Source organism: Cygnus olor, chromosome 1 (genome assembly GCF_009769625.2).
Source record: "Cygnus olor isolate bCygOlo1 chromosome 1, bCygOlo1.pri.v2, whole genome shotgun sequence".
NCBI lineage: Eukaryota > Metazoa > Chordata > Aves > Anseriformes > Anatidae > Cygnus > Cygnus olor.
In genome coordinates this window covers 39,558,702-39,578,317 of record NC_049169.1, presented here as the reverse complement: position 1 = coordinate 39,578,317, position 19,616 = coordinate 39,558,702, and the positions used below count along the sequence as shown (strand labels likewise).

The following is a 19,616-nucleotide window of genomic DNA, read 5'->3' as shown; positions in this document are numbered from 1 at the left end:
CACGTAACAAACATAAATACTACAGAAACATTGTGATGACAAATCTTATGACCGGTCTGAGACAATCATATTGTTTCTCCCAGTGTGTATCAAGCAGCCATCTGAGAATCTTAGCAAGAACGTATCTGCAACCAAAACTCTGCACAGGAATCTGGGATAGCCATGGCAAGTATGCAGCATATAAAATGCTCGGGCCAACCGCTGTTGATATATAAACAGTGTCTGAATGCAAAGCAATGTTCAGGTTAAGCATTTCTCAAGCGCAGGTTAAAGACTTTACAAAACTTCACATACAGCACCCAGAATGAAAAGGTTGAAAGCAACCTTAAGAACTCGCTTAGTCCCTTCCCTAACCAAGGCAGATTCATATCAATGCCATTTCTGACAGAAATTTGTCTGACTTCATTTTTGTAGGCATCTAGGAATGAATATCATAGGAGCACTATAATTTCAGTGCTCCTCTTCCCAGAGGCATGGTAATAATATTCTAATTCTGGTCCTTCTCCCAGTACATATTCATGGAAGAGTACTAGCAGATCCATGTACATATCCTAAAATTAAATGTTATTTATGCAGCTTCATTATAAAATATAAAAAGCCGGGGCCTTTACTCTATTCTAGGTTAGAGGTTTTTTTATTGGCATCACTGGTCACATAGAAATGAGCCAATGCTTAGAAAAGAGTCTCTACAAGCCATCTCTTAGCCAGCCTCCTTCATACTGAGCTATTTAAAAGGACATGCCTACAAAAGAAAAATTTAATCAGAATGATTACATTTGAGAACCATGGCTGTTTTATCACTTTCTATACAATTGTCCTTATCCTTCTGTTTACCATTATGTCAATCTCTCTGTAGCCACTGTTAACACATGAGAACTTTAGCATCAGTCAGAAACATGGCAAAACGTAAGGTTTGTTTTATCATCTGCGTTCCTGGATTTCAGTCACCTGCTGAACTAAACAGGAGAAAAAGAACACGGGCAAGAAAAGAGATTTGTTTTAGTTATTAGACAAATTATCTCTAGACAAACATTCTGGCCCAGCAGGTTTTTCATGTCTAAAGAGGCTGCTGACAAAGTGTGGTGAAAAGGTTATTCCCCATTTTTATGATAAGGGCAGAGGCAGATAAAGACCTCTCAAAAGTAATATATATATATAAAGTGGAGTAGGACATTATATAATATCATAAGCACCAACCCTTTAACAAGCTAGTATTCTGCTTACACCGAAGAAGCTGCTACAGTTGCCATTGCTATAAAGAAAAGAGGCAATGAATAGAAAGTACTGAATGTGGCAATGAAATATCCCTCACAAAGTATTCCCACTAAAAATCCCATACCAAGCAAAAATAATCTTTAAATTACATGAGCTGTTAATGAGTCAGATAAAAGCTAGAGATCTAGATTATATTATGAAACATCAGTGTGTATTCAGCTGCATTCTGACCTTGATTTGTTCTTTACACTGAGCCACTGAACTTATGGACAGATCCCAGCACATTCATTTTCCCCTTAGGGACAAAGTACCAAATGGTAGTGTAATTGTCAAGGGAAAATTATTACTCTGTTCTGAATTATTTCTATCATAAATCCAGCACAAGTCAAACAGACTCTGCCACAAAAACGACAGGGTTGCCGTACAGTGATGAGAGTCCCATATACAAGTGCACCATAAATCCCTTAGTCCCACCACCCAACAAAGTCATTATAAGTCATGTGTTTAAATCAAAATTAGAAAATCCACGCTGGCAGCAAACGGATAGACACTGTTGAAACAACGGAAATGAGATGATTTACTTGCCACTGATTTAAAACTCACCCTGCATCATCTGTTTCCTATGAAATGTGTAAAGCATGACTAGCTTTCTGTTTGGATAATTTCAAAGGGGGAAAAAACAGCTCTTCAGAACATAGATATGCAATTCAGATTAACATGAGTTCTGTTTCTGTGCATGCACAATATATGAATAATTAATGATATAGTCATTAACCCACAAAGTTAATGAGCTTATCCCACAGCTTAAAATAAATTGGATTCTTATTCATTGACTCATTCTTTTACCTTAGTGGTTGTGTCTGAATTAGACTAAGTTACAGAGAAACTTAACTGTAGTTGGCTTTTTTCTAACCCTACTCATTTCTTCTGGAAGTACTGAGGACTGGGGCCCCTGTTGATGTATTCAGGATATATTTTCCCACATTGCTTTAACAGCAATGCTGTGGCAGAACCGATATGTTGAACCCAGACACAGAAAACAAGCTTTCAGCAAGGCAACTCATGCAACAGGGAAGTAAACTCCCGTAGTCATGTATGTCACCTTCCACTTAGAATCATAGAATCATTAAGGTTGAAAAAGACCTTCAAGATCATCTGGTCCTACCGTCCCCCTACCACCAAGGTCACCCACTAAACCACGTCCCTAAGCACCAGGTCCAACCTTTCCTTGAACACTCCCAGGGATGGTAATTCCACCACTTCCCTGGGCAACCTGTTCCAATGCCTGACTGCTCTTTCTGAGAAGAAACGTCTCACTTCTACAAGTCTAGAAATTGAAAGATTAAAAACTTAAGATGCTAGCCATCCATATTCAGGAAAGAAAGCTGGAAAAATAATGCTTTCTCATAGAAGGCTAATGAGCAATCTGTAACAAAGCCTCAGGGAACTTGAGTGTAAAAGCCTGATCTACCTCATCTTCCACTCTCAAAGTTGGGCTGACTTAGGTCCAGACAAAGACTCTGCTTTTCTAAGACATCCAGTGTGACTTAATTGAGGCACTATTTGTAACAGCTGTAGACTTCCACATAACTAGTACAGGAATGCACATCTGCATTTTGATAAGTATAACAGGACCATTTGGCTAACAAGCCCATTTTAAGTGCTAAATTTAATCAGCATTCAACCTCTCCAACATCAAAGGATTCAGAGAGTATGACAGTTTTAAGTGAAGCATGCTTATTATTATGTTTTCTTACATGCAAAATATCTGAGGACTCTTCAAGTGACATTTAGCTCCACACAAGAGCATTTTAAGCATCCTTCATAGAACAGTTCAAATTCATTGCAATTATCAGAGTAATCACATAGTTTAAATTATCTTGCATAGATTTAGAGTTGCCAAATAAGCAAAGGCTAATGTTAATTTTAATTAATCATCTCTGTTAAAAAAGAGGGAAAAAAAAAACCAACACCCAAACCTTTGAAAACTGGCAGTTGCAAAAATACAACAAAAATTTTCCTTAAACTGGGTTTAGTATCTCTCCTTTCTTCTTTCCCATATGCAAAAAAAAAAAAAAAAAAAAAAAAAAAAGGAATTTAAACAGAGGAAGAGTGCAAGATGAAAAGGAATGATATTACTGTTTAAAATTAAGATTAAGTTGGGTAATGTCATGTTTTTCATCATTGCCAAACTGATTTTGGAGAAGTGAGCCACTCACTTAAATTAACTGGTGTATTTCAGGGGCTAGTAGAGGTCAATTTCACATAACTCAGTTATTAAAAGTATTATTTATTTATTTTCATTCGTGATGATTTTTTGGGAGGGGCAGAATGAAACAGCCCTCCTACTCCTTAAGTTTTCAATGAGCAATGACGTCTATAAGAGTATGTTTGAGCAAAGTCAGAATTGAGTTTATTATTAAGCACTATACTTGTTCATATCTCCCTCCTTTCCTTTCCTTTCCTTTCCTTTCCTTTCCTTTCCTTTCCTTTCCTTTCCTCTCCTTCCCTTTCCTTCCCTAAAAAAGCCCAAAAAACAACAACAAACCCAAACCAACCCCCTCCTTATTCTTTAACTCCCAGGTGTGGAGTATTGACATTCAGGCAAAAACACCTGACCATTCAGCTACTCGTGGCAACATCACTTCTCTAACTACTAGCTGGTCTTATTTCTCGACATCAAAAGCCAAATTCTGGTAGCAAAGATCAATAACCCCATTTGAACCACTGACAGTACTGGTGCCAAAAAACAGCAGGGGGATTACCACCATTTACACTGAAGCAATTGCTGGGCAGTGGGACTCACAACTCTGGTTATCCTGTAACTAAACCTCTAATTTTTATGCTTCCATATAATATCCAAAATTATTACAGATAAATATGAGGATTTTTTTCTTGAAGTTGCTGGTGCAAATATGTGCATATTAAAGTTAAACCATGGAGCTGAAGTTCATTGTAGTTTTCCTTCTCCAGAGGTTAAGATTTCATTTCTTGTAGCATTTGAAGTCTTCCAACATATCTAGGATAATTGGTTCCATGTTACAATTGATTGTGTTACTTGAAGTCCTGTTCTTTGTAATGTCAGGAAAAGTCAAGGTATTCAAGGCCCCATTTAAAATGCTGGGTCTAGATAATAAGTAGCAACAAGAGTGAGAGTTCTCATCTGGCCTAATTGCTGTACTTCAAAATGCTTCCAAATTTCACCAGCCATATCCAGGATTGTTGACCCTGTTTGACTTGGCTTATTCATAAACCCAACATTCATATAGTGTCCATTTAAATGAATAAACTGTGCAGTTTAACCCCAACCCTCATTATTACTCCTCGTAGCATTTGCTGATAATTCAACATATACAAAAAACAGATATGCTAAGCAGCTGCCTTAATTAGTGCCTCTGAGTACTAGTTAATGGAGTGAGTATTAGATCGATAGTTTATATCATGCTTGATTAATAGTGGTATAGATTCACTATTTTAATAAATGAGGCCTCATCAAAATTATTTCAGCAGATGCCACAGAAACTCTTTTTCACTGTCACAAATTGTGATGGTGGTTCGACGCACAAGCAATTGATTTAGATACTGCTTCCTACAAGAGTTGTTGTATTTTCTTTGACATAAATACTCTCTCAATGGGCCATAGCAACTGTGCCTTTTTTAAAGGAAATAGAAGCCACAAATATTTTAAGGTAGCCATCATTCATTCCATATGCTGTATGTCAGTCCATATGTTCTGTGACATATCACAGCCTTGATATCTGCTTTACATGGAGATACACATTTCAGCTTATGTTTGCATATGTTCATAAAAGAAGAATTAAAGTGACCCTTGACAGTAAGCATGCGAAAAATCAATTCTTGCTATTGGAGTTACGTATCATTTGTGCATCTGATTCTGTTGTGTAGTTAAGAGCAGTGAAGCAAATTGTACAACACATTTCAGGGATGCACTGGTGCTGAGAGAACATTCTGGACATTAAAAAATCTACTAAGTGCAGGGGAAGAAATCTGAAGCAAAAGCAGGGAAAGAATCTGAATTTATGTATCAAAAGGTAGGTTGACACTGCCTTTCCCCTTACCCTCAGACTTTGGCTTTCTAGAGTCAGCAGAACTCAGAACTTGGAAAGAAGCAAGTCAAGAACTGATTAGAGGAAGGAAAACAATTACTATAACTCATCACATACCTGCACCAGGCTCCTGATTTTGGCCTGCTGAATGAAATTCTGAGAGAGAGGAACTTTCATGAAAGCCATCTGAAGAAGGAAGCTGCTTAGTTCACAGATAATTCTGAAGGTATGCTTTTGTCATTGCTTATTTCTGACATAGCTCTCTGTATTTGTGAAGTCTACAGGGACAGGTTTTGCTGTCCTTAAAAAATCTTAATCTGTAGAGACGACAGCTTCTTCTCTCCCCTAATCTGTGATAGGAAACAGACAGCACTGCAAAATGGTCAGGCTGTTTCCTTTGCTGCCCGTAAGAACCGTCTTCCCTCAGGTCTACTAATTCTCCCACCCACTTCCTCAAAGACCGAGTCACTGTCAGTCACACCATGTATTGGTGTGACTGTCATAGAGATACTGAGGTATGTTTTCCACTGCATTCCAGACTTTCTCTCCTATTCTCTGGTTTCCAAAGCAGGTTCGCAGAACTGAATGCCATGAAGAAACAACAAAGACTTATGTGGACACAGAAGCATCCCTGGAGCAGAAGAACATATATTTAAGAACATCACTTCACTTCAGCTGCCGGACATGATTGCAGAGCTGCTTTCCACCTTCTATCAACAGTCCTGGTCAATCAGAGATGTCCCAGATGACTGGAAACTTGCTAGTGTGACACCCATCGATAAGAAAGGTCATAAGGAGAATCCAGGGCACCTACAGGCCTGTCAGCCTGACGTTGGTGGCAGGGAAGGTTATAGAACAGATATTAGGAAAATTTTCTTCTCAGAAAGGGTATTTAAGCATTGGAATGGATTGCCCAGGGAAGTGGTGGAGTCACCATCCCCGGGGGTGTCTAAGGAAAGGGTAGAGGTGGTACTTAGGGACATGGTCATGGTAGCCGATATTCCAATATTAGCGGTAGGCGGACAGTTGGACTAGGTGATCTTGAAGATCTTTTCCAACCTTAATGATTCTATGATTTCTCATGAATCCAGTTAAGAAATACGGCAGGGAAATATGCAAAATCTACTGTCAGATTTTATCTTTGGCCTTTGTTAATGTGTATCCAATGAGTTTCGTCTTGGCATGTTCCACACCGTCATTAGGCCCGTGACTCAAAAGGGAACTGTCATGAAAATCTGAGCATCCAAAGAACTCCACCTCTTCAATGGTAGAACAGAAGGCAAGATAATGATCAACAGCAAGGAAGAATGTCAGCATCAAAATCTTGTTTCTGAGAAACTGGCATGCAGACCAAGCAGCTATCACCTGAACACAGTAAGTGCCTATGGCAGAGGCAGAAACAAGGGGTATTAGATATACATTAGTGTTCAAGAGACAAAACAGATGGATTCTTCCAGAACAGGAATGAGCAATAACTGTTTTAGATGAGAGTAAAATAAGTATCCACAATCACATCTAACCATCTGATTCAATACTGATTAACACTGAGTACAAACCAGACGTATTTCTTTGACATAATATTGGATTAATTTAACCTGTTTAATGAGTGGTGATGAATATGAAGATTTAGAGCCCAGCAAGGAAGAACTAGGGGTGACACAAGACTACTAACCTCAAGAGGGTAATTTATCTTATCCCATGTTATGTGGCTTTGAGAGGTTGGGAGTGCATTTGTCTCCGTTATCTGTCAGTGCCATGCAAGGAGACAAGCTCAGATCTACAGGTCTACCTTTGGGACACCTAAAGTAAAGTGTGAAGCATTCCACCTCACATATTCACTAACACCCTGCCCCAAGGAATGAGAAAGACGGGAGAAGCTGACAACATTATTCACACTCTCGAGAAACTGTAGGATCTTTCTTATTTCCTGTGACACTATTTATTGGAGCTCTCTGAACTACCTTTATTAAAGTTTAGAAGAGATACACAGTTCCATTCATCTTCTCTTTATCAGTCTACCATCAATACATCCCATTTACTACAATCAACTTAGTTTCAAATTGTTCTGAAATCCTTTACAAAACATTCTAAATAGATAAAGGATCTTCAAGAAGAAGGGAAGAGAGAGCACCAAGGTTCTGTTCTTGCTCAAGAATTTTGGGAATGTATTTCCATAAGCTATGTTACTGCCAAGGCTACAGCACTCTGGATCCACAGGGTGTATGCACGTACTAGAGCTGAGAACAGAATTATGTTTAAAAATCTGAAAAACAAACAAACTTGCAAGAATTCAAACACAGTGGGCAAACTGCAGCTCTCTTATTGTTATTATTCTGCTCAACCCTGCTTGACTAATTTTATGGAACCAAAATGCACCAAGAAAGAAGAAGGAATATATTTACATATAAAATGGGCGAAAGTTTAGGAAATTATAGAGCTTAATGTATTCCTTGGAGGTAACGATTCATTTATGTTTATTTTTGAGGAATCATTATGCTGGACAATAAAAGGATAGCAAGCATTTTGGAAGAATAAAATCTCCAAAATAAATTATATTCTTTCAGCTTTCTCCAGATTTCAATGTTATTAAATTTTACTAAAAATAAGATCTGTACTTGTTTCAGAAATAAAATCAATTAGCATTAATATATAGGAATATCATATCAAGACTTACCATATTAGGACACTGGAAGAATTGAGTCAAACCTTTCTGCTGTGGAATGAACATTATCTGTATCAAGTTGAACAACACACTAGGGAGTACTTCAGAAATCTCTATGAAGGATGGGGTACTTTGAAGAAATACAGTCTATTTAATACAGTAACAAGAACTGCTTATGTTGGAAATTGTTTTTAAAAGGACAAGTGTGGATTTAAGTCATTTATGCATTATTTTATTACTGAAAATAATATGTAGGGGTTAAAATAAAAGTATGTATTCCACAGTTCTATAAGTTCTTCTAAGTTCCACGTTTATAGTGGTAGACAAGATGATAACCCATCAGTACCACTAGGGACCACATCAGAGGACACAATTACGCTTTAAAACAGCCAGTCTTCTCTGAAGTCAGTCTAAACTACCAATTACTACCTCTGTGACTGGTCAATAAGGTTACTCACCTTTCCTCATGTAGCAGTCAGAGACAATTACCTGTTTTTAATCTCCCCACCATGTAACATTATACTGGGAGGGAGAAACACATTCTGTGCCTTGGACATGAGATAGAATCAGCGCTACATCCACAAGGCTAGTAACATGCAAAGCGTAGTACTGCTCTGACAAAAAGCGAAGCGATTTTCTGAACTGTACTTTGCAGCCAAGAGGGGAAAGCTAGGCTGCCTTTAGGCTAATGGTGGCCTTTTGAACATGGACTTTTTGAGGAAACTGAAAGGGTCTGTGTCATTTTGATAGCCCTCAGATCTTGTTTTTGGGATGCTGCTGTGCATCTGTAACAGCAGAGCTGCTGTGCTGTACTGCAGCATCAGCGTGCGACTCCACTGCTTGTCCCCACAAGAGCTTTCACATGCACTTTCATACACCCAGAAGTTCAGGTGCTCTGCTCCCAAGGTCTGCCCCAAAGCACTCCTCTTCTAACAGACTCTCAATGCTTCTCTAGTCCTGCTCATGGTAAAGGAGCAGAGAAAGAAGTAGGTCTACCCCTGGTCTGTCTTTGCCTGGGAGAGAGGAAATGAAAAGAAAAAAATGCCAAACACTTCTTAGAAAGGTACCATACAGCTAGCCAGCCAATTAGAGTATCTTAAACATAACTATACTTAAGTATAGTTACTTTTTTATTATTATTATTTCTTTAGAAAGATGATAGATGAAGTAAAAAAAAAAAAAGATAACAGTATACCCTATCTACCACTTTTAGTCCACATCTTATTGCTATTCTTTGAATACTAACTATAAATCTATTTGCAAATATGCTTTTCTACTTCTCTAGATCTCTCCTTCAACCAAATCTGTCACACACAGACCTGCTTGTAAGGCATATATATTCAAGACAGTACTACTAACAGGAGTCAGAAGTTTAAAAGAAGCAGGAACCTATCTGTGCATCCCCTTTAGAAGAATATTTCTGCTTATGTAGTATCTACATATACGAACGGGTTTACAGCGTAAATATTTAGCTCAACTACTTTTTTCCATGGTGTATGAGTAACAAATGCAGTAGCCATCCACTGCAGTTCACCATTAACAGAAGAAAGTCAAGTTTTTACAACATGAAATTTTGCAAAAAAAATCAGTGTTCCGGCATAGTTACCTGTGAAAAAGCAGCAGGATCCAATATCCATAAAACTGCTTTGGAAAGTATGTTTGAAAACATGTTTCTTATCTAATGTCTGGGTGTTTTTTAGGTAGAAAAACTTGGCCGGACTATGCAGGTTGGGCCTTTAATCAAGACCTTGCCTTTATGCTTTATGAAGAATACATCCTAGAGCAGTGGCTCAGTACTGACTCAGAAGAAAAACACCTACCTACAGGAATCAGCTTAAGAAACAGCTTTTTTCAATGCCTAGATTTTCTCTAAAGTCAAGCCACATATGACTGCATTCAGTTCATGGAGAAAGAAGAAAGCCACATACTGATTTTGCATAACTGCAAATTATTTCAGTTTTATTAGACATAAAGCAGCTCTGAGGTGCCAAAAAAAAAAAAAAAAAAAAAGGAACAGACTGTTACCTGACTGAATATGTATTAGTTCTTCCAATAGTCTAGGTATTTAAAAATATTCTGCAGTATTCTACTAGCCAAGGAGTACATAGGTCACGGTCCACTGAAATGATAACCTATTTATAACTCTGTAACGTTGCCAATGGGAAGAGGATACAAGGCAAGAACGAAAGGCAGTGCAAAAAGCAAAAGGGGGCTCTTCCTCTCCCTGTCATACCTCCTTCTCTACTACATCTCTGGGCTATTAAGTAAGGGCTAATCACTAGTTTATGTCATATATTCAGGCTAGCACAGGCAGCAGGAACAGAGTGGTAGGGCACAAAACTGTTTTTTACTGCAGTGAAGCTGGAAAATCACTGAGACATAATTTCTGCGTGACATTGTGCCTGAATCTCAAAAAATCTCTGGTGACCATTTCTAGTGAAATGTACCTCAGTACTGCCAATTCTTGCAAGCCCCTGCTCAAATATGCCTATAAATACACTAGCAAACGGAAAAGCCAGTAACATCAGGAATTCTTTTCACACAGCCTTTGACATCATAGTGTTTTACTGATGCAGCGTTCCCAGGGACCTCAACAATCTCAAAACTTGAAAAGTTCCACTACTTTCTTCTCATTCTTCACTTTGACTACCAACATATCGGATGTATTGACTTCAAAACAGGAATGATTTCATTGTCTCAATTCATAAAGAAGGCATTACCTAACCAGCACTATACGTGTTAATTACATAACTCTGGTCATAATAAAACACAAAAAGCTGTATAAATTCCAGAAATGGTCAACAGAACTCTGACTACATTCTGTGTGAAAAACGTCATGTGGAAAAAGAGTGTGTTCTAGCAGACTACAGGAAAAGAAGGATATTGGAAAAATGATATAACAGCATAAGTCAGGGCAAAAAAAATTCCTGAAGCTTGAAGGTGCCTTCCATCACAAATAAAATACAGCACAAGGCATGCTTAGAAAAAAAAAGTGGGGGGGGGGGGGGGGGGTGGGCTGGAGGGGGAGGAGGAGAGAATGGGTGCTTTAGGGAGAAACAGAAGAAAAAAAAAACATTTCTTGTTCATTAAAGAAAGTGGAAAAAGATTATTTACCTCCGAAGTGTTAAATTGAACTTGCTGCAAAATTGATCAGACCTCTCTAGACTCGGAAATACCCTATGGCAATTACTGATCAAGAGTGTGCTACAGACTGTGTTAATGCACCATACAAAAAGGGGGGGGGGAGGAGAACTAAAGTGTGTTTAAAACATATTTAACTTCAAAATGCACTCAGCTGCTGAGCTAATGATTGTATGAGTTGTTGCAAGAATGTATTTGAAGATAAATTATCTTCAGGCAAACATACCTGGCTAGATTGAATGCATCATCGATCAAGCCTGCTCGATTACTGACAGAGATAACCTATGAGGAGCAACCAGAGAAATGGAAACATTTAGGGTGATGAAATAGTGAACGTTCACATATAAAAGTTGATTTTAGGGCTGAGAAGAGGAACTTACCTCATGGTTCCTTGTTAGTTGATTAATTAGCAGCCTCCAATTCCTAATATCATAATTAACTCTAAAGTAGCCGGTCTGGTTGATGTTCCCCAGCAACCAACTTGCCTCTTCCAAAGCAGGAATTCTGTGGTGTTCTGGAAACAAAGAACAACATAGGAATGGGACTTGGTTTTGAATTTAAAAATTCTAAAAACATATTTGTTAAATTCTTTCTGCAGAAAGGTAGTGAAATTGATTCAAAGACTAACAAAAGCAGTGAGGTTAATTAATATTTTTCTGTTAATTATTAATCTGTTTCATGTAGAAACACCAGCTGAGGCTGAGACCTTTTATCCACAAAGAACTCCAAGGGTCTTTTTGCAGCTAATAGCATTTATACAAGAAGTGTCCATTTAAGTCTGGTACCCTGACGCTGGCCCTGCTACAGCAGCTTTATCAAAGTACAATTCTATTATTCAACGGATTGCTACAGAGAGAAGACTGAACCTGTGATTCAAAATAAATAAATAAATAAATAATCTTAAGTGTTTCTGCATGTAGTCAATAAAGCTTCTGTTATTGGATTTTAAATTAAAGTATTTCCAGTTATAGAGTTACAAGCTACTAACCACTGAGAAGCTCTCCTCTAGAACTATACCTATTAACCTTGTATCAACTAACCCATTTTTCCTCTTTCCCCTCTTTTTACGTAAGCACTTAGGGGCTGAAAGTATGAATTTATTCCAGTATTTGTACAAGCTAGAAGTCAGCTAGTCCATCACTATTCACAGAAGTAGGGATTCCAACAACAAAAACACCCGGAACACACACCACATGCTTTTTTCACTATGGGAAGAATCATCATAGAATGAAGCATCAGGCTTATATGTCTCTTGAATAATCCTTCAATTTAGCAAATTATTCTGACATAACTGATTATGAGAGAGAACTCTAAAAATTCAGCAATGTTTTTTCTACTATAATAAAACCAGTGTTTATGCTCTTGACATATTTATGCTCCTCATGTATTTTAAAAATAAAAAAGAAATATGCCATATTTGTTTCAAATGTAATTCCAACAGGAAACTGTTTGGTATGCTTGAATTCTTTGAAAGTAACTAATGGAAAAAACCAAGTTAACAATATGGTCTTAACAATTCACATACACCATCTAGTTCCTAGACTTACTAGAGAAATGGATTTGTTTACAGCCTTTCTTGTAAAAAAGTAATTTCTGAGGAAATAATAGATGACTAGAACTATAGATAAAAGTTATGCTTCTCCCTTGACTAAATATCTCTAGCAAACACAGAAATAACTGCAGTCTTAAGGTGCAAAGAATACGAAAAGCAGTGAGATACAATCCTAAAAACACCTAATTATGTGTTTATCTTTAAAGTTATGGAGCTGCTTTATGCACATGAATTCAGATAAAAAGCTGAAGGATTAAAAAAGAAAGTCGTCTTCTCACCTAGGTAGTTCTGACATCATTAAAATCTCTTAAAAGTTCCCTTCTTAGAAATATTAAGCCTAAAATAACTCAGTTGTTGGCTATTCGATTAAATTTTTACTGTTCTTTTAGGGTTTGTCTAATTGACTTGCACCGACTCAGACTAATTATGTAAATGATTGAGAAAAAAACAGAGACCACTGTATTAGTTATCTTTGATTAAGTACTGACATGTCCTTTATATGCAGAAATAGGACTGAGAAAAGAGAAGAGAAGAGAAGAGAAGAAAAAAGAGAAGTGAAGCGAAGCGAAGCGAAGCGAAGCGAAGAGAAGAGAAGAGAACAGAAGAGAAGAGAAGAGAAGAGAAAAGGGAAGAGAAGAAAAAGAAAAGAAAAGAAAAGAAAAGAAAAGAAAAGAAAAGAAAAGAAAAGAAAAGAAAAGAAAAGAAAAGAAAAGAAAAGAAAAGAAAAGAAAAGAAAAGGAGAACTAAGTCCTACAACTCTGCATGATTCCCAGCCTTGAAAAAGATAAGCAAAGTGTTAGGTGGAGAGACATAGGTAGTTAAAAGTGAAAGGTACAAGGCGATCAAACTGTATGAGGACCTGTATGAGGACCTGGACCAGCTCATTAAGGAGATATGCCAGGCTCTGGCTAATCTCAGCCTTCCAGAAGTACAAGGACACCTACATCCAAACAGATGTCTCTCCAGCTCAGAATTTACAGTCTGTAGCTATGCAGAATCCTGATTTCCAGCATTCCCACAACTTGATTTGGAACATAATTTTAACACCGAACGTCCTTCCTTCCACAGAGGTTTGTTAAACAGTGGGCTGCCTCTCAGTCCTAAGCAACTTCTGTTAGACTGTTCTACTGAGGTTGTTTCTCTGTTTAAATAGTTTTTTCACTGGCCCTGAAAGCAGAATCACCAGTTGCTCATGTCCAGCCTACACAGAGAAGAATCAAATCTGATTCCTGTGTACATTCAATTATCTTATTCAAAGAAAAACGTGTTTTTCAAACATACTGTAAAAAATCGTAACAACTTACACCATAGTGCTAAAAGCACTTTCTTAGAAGGGCTTGAGTTCAAATACCTGCTGTAAAATGGGGAGAGGAGAAAGAATTTGAATCTAGATCTACTCTATCCTATTTAATTTACTCAGCGTGGTGCTGTGAATACAGCCTGTCACTGCTAAATCTCAGCTATACTCTGAATCAATCTCTTGGATTTCTTAAAAGCAACAGAAAAAATACCCACTTCTGTAACTAGGAGAGGCTGTGGAGGGAAACAACAACTTTTAGAATTTCCCTGGGTCTTCAGGAGTTTTGTGGGGTCAGGAAGAGACTGTTTGTACACGGCAGAACCTGCTGTGTTAATGTAGCACTACTTTCTGCTCATGTTATTTCTTCAGCAAACTAGCTCTTAAATGCCACCATAGCTGAACATAGCTACTTATATCGGATTAATCGTTGCACCTCTACGACAACTAAAAACCTATCAAATGGGCTATGAGCACACATTAAAAAATATCTGGGAGAAAAAAATACATTAAATAGAAATTTTCAAGATTGGTTCTAATAAAAGAAACAAGTACACATAACTTTTTTGTCGTTTGACTATTTGTATTTTTTTGATCTCTGCAGTGAGGAAATTACTTATGCTTTAATACAGTACTGGATGATACTTGCCAGTCAAATATGAAAACTTTAAAATAGCCTATCTTATAAATAACAGCTGTGGAACTCCTCCACTACATACTGCTTTAAGAGAGAACAGTATCATTTCAAAGCCTGATGGCACTATGGCTGTTTTGGTCAGTTTAAATCCAACCATAACCCCGTGTTATTATTTTTCGATAAGACCATTCATGTGTTGACCTTCTCCTGAAATAGAGGACAGGAATCATTCATGCCTTTCTGGCTCATATAAGCAGGTGGTTATTTTAAGGGACTGTTAGATGCATGTGCTCCACGTAGTTCTCTATAATTTACTGGAATTTTATGTTTGAGTCTGTCGATCCTCATGCCTTCTTATAAAAGAAATTATTTCTCTTGGTGATTATAGCTCTGAAAATTTCTATACACCTGTGCAATTTCTCTACTTATCACAAACACATTTATTAGTTTTCCATTTAAAGTATTATAGTTAGGGAAAAGGTAGTCATTCAGTGTCAAACCCTATATTAAACCATTCATGACTTTCTAAACAACAATAAAGATTTCATTTGGGAAGAAATCTACCTTTGATGGTTCTGGTTCACCTTTTAAAATTCACTCTAAAATATATACATAGTTGTATTTGAGATTAAAGGGTGGGTTTTTTTAAATCTTCTTCCATCAAAAAGTGTTTTTCCATGGTCATGTTTTGCCTGGATACCTCAGAAATTAACACTGTTCTGAAACTTCCAGTTTTGCCACATAAATATAGAAAACATTTAGGAGGAAATGGTTAATTTTTACAACACTTGTTTTGAACTAAAAAATAAAAAAAAAAAACAGTCAGGGTCTGATTCTCATTTTCTCTGCTCTAGAAGTGTGAGACAATCCTCCAGCTGGTGCTAACTGCAAGTGGCTTGAAGTTTGAGCTCTCACAGCTCTCCTGCAACTTCCACTCCATCAAAACCTGCAGGAATGATGGAAGCTTGCTCCTCCACACAGCAACATGACCACCTTGCAAGGCAGGTCTGGGTGAAGGGCGGCCCTCTGCAAGAAACTATTCCAGTGCTGACAAAAGCGTGGGCTACAGACAGTTCTACTACCACTTCAAGTGTTCAGACTCACAGTTGTTATTTTCATTTAACTTTTCATTTTACACAACCCCTAGCACACTGGGAAATTGGTTTATGCTGGTGGAATCACTGTTGATAGAACTGACTCCATTTTCCTGTAAAAATAACTGCATGAGACTAACACAATTTCATGCCAAGAGCAGCAAGAGAAAATTTCCTGACCAAGAAAATGTTCCATGAGGAATTTCATCACAGTCACATTATTTTGTGAAAAGATACTGGTTTTAGCTAAATACCACGAAACTTTTTCCAATATCTTCTCATACAGGGAGAAGGCAAACCAGAAGGAAAAATTATTTCCATCTCATGTGCCCAGTTGCCTTAGCTCCATGTTGAAAAAATGTTTTGGTATTGTGAACACTACAGTAAATTTATCATATCAGCAAATATGATCATGTTCTGTTACACTTAGTCTTTCCTCAGAGTATCCTTCCATTCCTTAGCATTCCTATATGGTGCAACAGCTAACGTCTAAGGTGATATTACACAAGTGTAAATAGCATTTTCCTGTTAGGATTTTTGCTCAGCTGCTGGGATAAAAGGAGTAATTTTGCCTCACCCTATCAAAATTGTGCCAGGATTGTAGATCTTGTATCCCTGCTCCTCATCATGGCTGGCTGAAGTTATAAAACAGGACCTATAAATTTCTTTTACCTCACGTCACTTCCCTTCCTCCCATTTTTGAAAGAAAACACAAGCGAGTGTGGAAATAATGCAGGTCAAGTTCAGCAGCTGTCCAACTCTCACCATAAAATGAATAAACAAATAAACAAATAAATAAATAAAGTATTATTTTTACACTACTCTATTACCCTATGGACAGTCATCAAACCCCATCTTGGAAGCAGCATGTCTTCTTTGTAGCACCATGGAGGAAAACCAGACTAAGGGGCTTACAGCTAAAACAGAGATTATCTAGTTGGAGGTGGCATGATACAGTAAATTGAGTTTTGCTGATTGGAAGGCAATTGCCCTGCTGAACTTTATTTTCCCCATCTCCTGGCAATCCTGTGCAGATACTAAGAGGAGTCTGAATGATCCACTTTACCAGAGGCAGAGAGTTCCATCAGAGGCGTACTTCTCCGGGACAAAACAAATCAGTCAAGGTAGAGGAGGTGAGGATGTAAATGGCAGTAAGGCAGACTGTAAAGCTGCTTCAGTCAGTTCAGCAGCATCTTCTGGATCATATTTCCTACCTGGAGCCCGAGTGCCAGCACACTCATGACCAGGGAACAGCAAGTATGCTTTTTTCCACAGCTTTGCTCACCTATTTGAAATGGATGGCAGCTAAACCTCTTCACTTGAGGTTAAGGCCACTGTCTATGCTTCTCCTGGATTTGTAGAAACGTGATGGGTAGGACTGGAATACTTAGTACTCTTAGACAACAGCAGTCACCAACTTCTCTGCAGTCACCAACTTCTCTGCAGAAGCCTTGCAAAGCAGCTGTCTTGTAGGGGTGGACTAAGATCAAAGCAGATCCTTGACTATTTACCTGCTATTGGTTTGAGGCTGATCCAAAACACTGGGGACATTGTGTTCATTCATCATTACAGAGACCATAAAAGAGGCCACTTATCTAGAAGAAACAGAAACCAGCCCTGGATCTATGACAGAGCAGAAGTTCATGACACTAATAATTTCCACAATGCCTAAGCTAAGTGACTTGAGCCTTCACTGTTCAGGTATCTTTTCATTTCTCTTACAATTCTGAATCTTGAAGAAAGTCAGATAAATTTGATTTGAGTATCTGCATTCAATTTCTCTCACTTGAAGAGCAATGTGATTGATTCCAATTTTCCAAACATCCTCAGGTATAGTTTGTTTCATCTCCAGCTTACAGAGCTGTTCTCTGACTACTCCCTGAGACAACACTGAAGCATGTGTCCTTGTCACAACAGGAACTCTTCATGATTCTTCCTGCCCACACAAATCAGTCCTGGAAACTGCCCTTTCCAGTCTCAGAGTCCCTTTCAGATCTCCTGGAAACTAACACACAAGCTGCAGAAATCTCTAGAACTATCACAAAAACATCTACAGCAGCCCCAGTACATAACAGCATACACAATGAATCAGATATTAAGCAGATCTAGGGCTTTTCTTACCGATCTTTGTATGCTGAGGAATTACCCAAGTGAGTTAGACAACAATAAACAGAAGCAAGAGAGCATCCTTGGTGTACTCATAAGTTTACAGTCTCATTTTAACGAGACAGAAAGTGAGTGATTGAGAAAGTAATGAGGAAGGACAAAGATAATGACAATAGATCACAGTGGCATTGATTCTCTACACAGGAAACTCATGATTCAGAAAGGTTCCTCTTTAATTTCTACATAACAGTAACCCCAAAATCATTGCTCACACTGGCCATCATTAATTCGCTGATTTTTGAAGGCATTCCGATAGGTGTAGCAGATCTTAAAAGAGTGGGTAGTGGTTTTATGGTCTTGTTCCTTCACAATGCTCTGCAAGTAAAAGCCAATGAGGAAGCAACTGTGCAGATAATAGTGATATACTGAACTTTCAAGGCAGGAGTGAAGGGAAGGAGGCACGCATGTAAACCTAATGAGATGAGATGAGTTGAGATCAACTCTCTCTGAAGTCAATGGGAATCTTTCTGTTAACTTCAATGAGAGTTCAATCAAGCCCTAAAGGACAAGAGTGGAGCAGGTCATTAAGGCAGACTGTGAAAGCTCAAAGAGGTTTTCAAGTATTCCTGAGGTGTTAATATTAAAAAGTATGGCCAATGCAATATCACTTCTGCAAAGTGAGACAGCATCTTAGTGTGCTCTGACTAGGGTATGTTTCCCAGGTATGAAAAGCACCCTGGTGCCAGGCACATTTTTAGACCATCACAACATGGGAGCAGCATAAAACATCCTACATTCTGATGGGCTGCAAATGATCAGGATGAAGGAACAGGTACCTTCAAGCACTAGAAAGTTCATTTACTCAGATTTCCACTGATCTTACACCAATCATTTCTGCTTCTGCTGTTTGCTAAGCTCTATCAAACTATTACCTTTTGGTGACTTACAAAAGAGAAAAAAATGGAAAAACACAGACACAGACAGGTTTGACTCATTCCTCTCTCCAGTTAAATTTCTTTCAGGGGGGAATCTCCACACCCCTTAAATTTTACAAGAAGGGGTCACTTCTCCCGCTACAGCCCATGTGTCAAGGGGATGCATGGCACCTTCTTTTCCCATCCTTATACTCATTCTATTTAAGTCTCCACATTTTTTTCCTCATCTACTTCAATTCCAGTCCAAAACTGTCAGCTGATGTTGCATGAACTGCTAAGGAAATAGAGAAATATTTCATGAAATTTCTATGTTGAGATTCCTTTTAAAAAAAAAACACTGGTATCCAGCCCTAGCTGTTCTCAGGACAATAGCTCTTATGATCATGTAAGAATTGAGAAGGGAGAGAATAAGTGGTAAGCAGAATAAAAAAATTTCAAAGTCCAGTATCTGGTTATCTAATAGAGATAACAAATACTTCGACAGATCAATAAGAAAACTTTTAAATGGCAGTAAACATTTCTTAGCCCTGGTTTAGATTGTGGATTGGAATTACAAAATGCCAGAATTATAAATAATTTGCATTTACTAAGTCATACTCATCAGATGCTTTGCTACAAAAATATTACATTTAACTTTTATAAATCAATAAATTGAATTACATTCATCAATAACTTGATATACGTTGCTAAATACAAAACACTTAGCACTTAGGTACACATTTCTATGTAAAAGCTTTTCATTATACTGTAATGTCTGTGATAATTATAAATCTTCTTGCTTGCTGCTTATCCTTCATTCCTCCTCCCTCCCTTCCCGACTCTTCCTTTTGTAATTCATTTCAAGTAGCTAACACTGGGTGCAGAGCAACTAAACAATTATCTAGGATCAATTCCAAAGAAACAGTTGAGG

General features: G+C 37.9%; 1 protein-coding gene across 1 annotated transcript in view; it reads right to left on the bottom strand.

The window, feature by feature from the left end:
• Positions 1 to 19,616, bottom strand: part of TRHDE (thyrotropin releasing hormone degrading enzyme) — a 204,650-nt gene that overhangs the window by 28,710 nt on the left and 156,324 nt on the right. Inside the window, 2 exon segments of the mRNA XM_040553451.1 lie at positions 11,312 to 11,367; positions 11,466 to 11,599. Coding sequence (XP_040409385.1) covers positions 11,312 to 11,367; positions 11,466 to 11,599 — 190 coding nt within the window.